General features: G+C 39.7%; 1 protein-coding gene across 1 annotated transcript; it reads left to right on the top strand.

Moving 5' to 3' along the window:
• Positions 1–561: 561 nt before the first annotated feature.
• Positions 562–868, top strand: LOC138141868 (large ribosomal subunit protein eL43-like). The gene has a single exon (XM_069062764.1). The coding sequence runs from the start codon at positions 588–590 to the stop codon at positions 864–866; it is 279 nt and encodes a 92-aa protein (XP_068918865.1). The 5' UTR covers positions 562–587; the 3' UTR covers positions 867–868.
• Positions 869–3362: the final 2494 nt, after the last annotated feature.

Below are 3362 nucleotides of genomic sequence, written 5' to 3'. Positions count from 1 at the left end.
TCAACAGCATGTCCATGTTGTTCTAGAGATCCTTCACTGGGGGTTCAGCTAACATTCAAGGGACCTTGTTATAAAGGATACCAAACATTTAAGGGACAGTGTTAAAAGAAGGTAGTCCTGGGGCCCTCCTAATTGGAGGCCAACATGTGATCCGGTGCATGTAGGTATTTGTTCTTTGTCTTGGTGTTCTTTTTGTTTTAGGTAAAGATGATAATCTAGAAGCAAAGACCATGATGTCTTCAGAATTTCATTTTAAAAAGCCAGTGATGACCAGGAGTCAAGCAATTGAATACATGACAGATTTTTCAGCTAGCTACACATCATTATCCCAACAAGCATCAGGGAGTGGCTCAGATGAGAACTCATTTGCAGCAATGTCATACTTGGATCTGAACTTACATTATATCTGAACACTCTCTTCTCAGAGACTGAGGTAGTATAGTGTAGAGAGGTGTTTAGGGGGAACATTTTTGTATCTTTATTATTGTTATATCTTTGAAGCAAATATTGTTACTATATCTTTGGAAAAATTCACTTTGCAAAAGTTAATTGATACCTCTCCCAGTTCCAGCCCCAGCGCCGATAACATGTCTAAATGTACCAAGAAGGTCGGAATTGTTGGTAAATATGGAACACATTATGGTGCATCCCTCAGGAAAATGGTGAAGAAAATTGAAATTAGCCAGCATGCCAAGTATACCTGCTCCTTCTCTGGCAAGACCAAAATGAAGAGACGGGCTGTGGGTATCTGGCACTGTGGATCCTGTATGAAAACAGTAGCTGGTGGTGCATGGACCTACAATACCACCTCTGCAGTCACAGTCAAATCTGCCATCAGAAGACTGAAGGAATTGAAAGACCAGTAAAATCTTATCAAATATCTGTAGCCCATAGTCCAACAATAAATGGGTTAATTTATTGAATAAAAAAAAAAGTTAATTGATAGGGCAGCTAGGTGGCGCAGTGAGTAGAGTGCTGGCCCTGGAGTCAGAAGGACCTGAGTTCAAATTTGGCCTCAGACACTTAACACACACACACACACACACACACACACACACACACACACACAAAACCTAGCTGTGTGACCTTAGGCAAGTCACTTAACCCCAATTGCCCCCCAAAAAGCAAAAAAAAAAGTTAATTGATATTAATTGATTGAATGGAACTAAGGTACTAGTCATTCTTGGCAAACAATGCGCAGAACACAACCAAAATGAAGGCTCAAGCTAATATTAGGGAAAGATTCCCCCCACCCCCAAACCCTTATGGGTATTCCTAGCACACTGGGAGGGGAGATATAGCTGCCTTCCATTTGTGAATAAATGACCAGAAGTTATTTCATTCACTCTCCTAACAACAAACAACTCTCTGCATTTGTTTCTGTTTCTTTCTCTTTCTAAACTGTCTGACTCCATGTCCCTCTGTTTCACTTTCCATATCTGTCTATCCATCTATCTATCTATCTATCTATCTATCTATCTATCTATCTATCTATCTATCTATCATCTATCTATCTATCTATCTATCATCTATCTATCTGTCATAAAGACAGATACATACACATATACAAAGGAGTTGGACCACATCTCCAAAATTCCCTCCAGCTCTAATTCTATGAATCTATAAACCTACCTCACTTCAGTAGATTTGGGGGCTTAGGGCTTTAGGTTACTCCTTAGTCGGGTAGCAACTTCCCCCTAGGAAGAAGCATGTGAGGCCTTGAAGTGCAGCCCTTCAGCAACATTGAAAGACCCCCATTGAAAATACTTTTCAGTAGAAGCTAAAATGACCAGTGATGCAATACTAAGGAATGAAGTACTTCATTCATGCCTGTATCACACTCCAAGCATTAGGAATATAAATGTTGTGTGTGAGAAAAAGCCAAACTCAAGGAAAAGCATTTTTGGTTTGTGTGGAGAGGCAGACTAAGAGGAAAATTTCTGCCTGTCTATATGTTTTTGTCTTTGTAGTATGTATACTCTAGGTAGTCGGGGTCATGTTTAAGGAACTAAATCTTTACATCCCCAAGAATATGGGGGATTTCCAAAAACATTGTGGTGGAAGGAGGGGCAAGGAAGAGCAATGAAAGGAAAAGACCAAGTTGTCTGTCTTCCACCCATACCAATTTAAGATATACTACTTAGGTTTTTCTCATACAAACCCAAGATTCTGAGCTAGAATTCCTCACATACTTTTTTTTTGGCTTTTTTTGGAGGGGGTAAGGCAGGGCAATTGGGGTTAAGTGACTTGTCCAAGGTCACACGGCTAGTAAGTGTTAAGTGTCTGAGGTCAGATTTGAACTCAGGTACTCCTGACTCCAGGGCTGGTGCTGTATTCACTGTGCCATCTAACTGCCCCCAACCCCCACATACTCTTGCTTAACTTCAAACTGAATGTAATCGTACCTTCATTCCCTTCCTCTGAAGAATTTCTGGGAGAACATAAAGCAGAATCACAAAAGATAAGATTGTGATCTGTATCTTTGGAAAGATCACCCACAGTAATGAACCCAACTGATCCAATAGTATTAAAGGTGTCTGGCACTCAAAATATGTGGTTAGTTTGGGGCCATTTCTTCCTTTGTATTTCTTATAGTTCTAGCATGCAGTATGTTCTTGGTCCAGCAAAAACTGTTATTGACTATGAAGTATATTGGCTAAAAAATTTCTGGTTTGGAGACATCAAATGTCTCTAATATCACACAAACCAGTCATTAAAAAGATATGTGAAATATAATATACTTAGCACTGTAGTGATTTTGAACATGTTAGCCTTTTTTTGATGATTCAAATGGCTTTTGGTTTATCATTATGAATGTCTACCTACTATTGAACTGTCATAAAGAAGTGCTGCTGAACAGAACTTGGTCACCATACCCTCCACTCATCCTCTCTCTTTTCAGTTTCCTTTTATGTGTTGTCTTCTATTAGAATGTAAGCTCTTTGAAGGCAAGGACCGTCATTCTTTCTGCTTGTATTTGAATTCTCAGATCTTAGCATAATTTCTGGCATCTTTAATAAATGCTTGTTGAAAGAGCTTATGAGCTCACCTGTCTCATTTCTTGTCATCTGTGATATCACTTCTAATTCTGATATTCCCTGGAAAGTCAGAAATGGGAATAGATATTGGTGAAGAATGGTCTGAAGGAAGAAAAAAGAAAGCAACTTCCCTCTAGCAGCAGTGACATGGTCCTTTTTGAGAACGAAGGACAAATAACAACCACCTCTGTGAGTACTAAAACTGACCACTTGGGCAACATAGTTCTTCTTTCTCTTCCTTCCTTCCTTCCTCCCTTCCCTCCCTCCTTCCTTCCTTCCTTCCTTCCTTCCTTCCTTCCTTCCTTCCTTCCTTCCTTCCTTCCT

Source organism: Petaurus breviceps, unplaced genomic scaffold (assembly GCF_028583685.1).
Source record: "Petaurus breviceps papuanus isolate PSGF00001 unplaced genomic scaffold, PetGlider_PUasm1.0 90504, whole genome shotgun sequence".
In the NCBI taxonomy this organism is placed as follows: domain Eukaryota; kingdom Metazoa; phylum Chordata; class Mammalia; order Diprotodontia; family Petauridae; genus Petaurus; species Petaurus breviceps.
This window is presented reverse-complemented; position numbering and strand designations above follow the sequence as displayed.

Bases quoted from the DNA above. Each gene is read 5' to 3' on its own strand.
- LOC138141868 (XM_069062764.1), top strand. From the start codon at position 588: ATGTCTAAATGTACCAAGAAGGTCGGAATTGTTGGTAAATATGGAACA.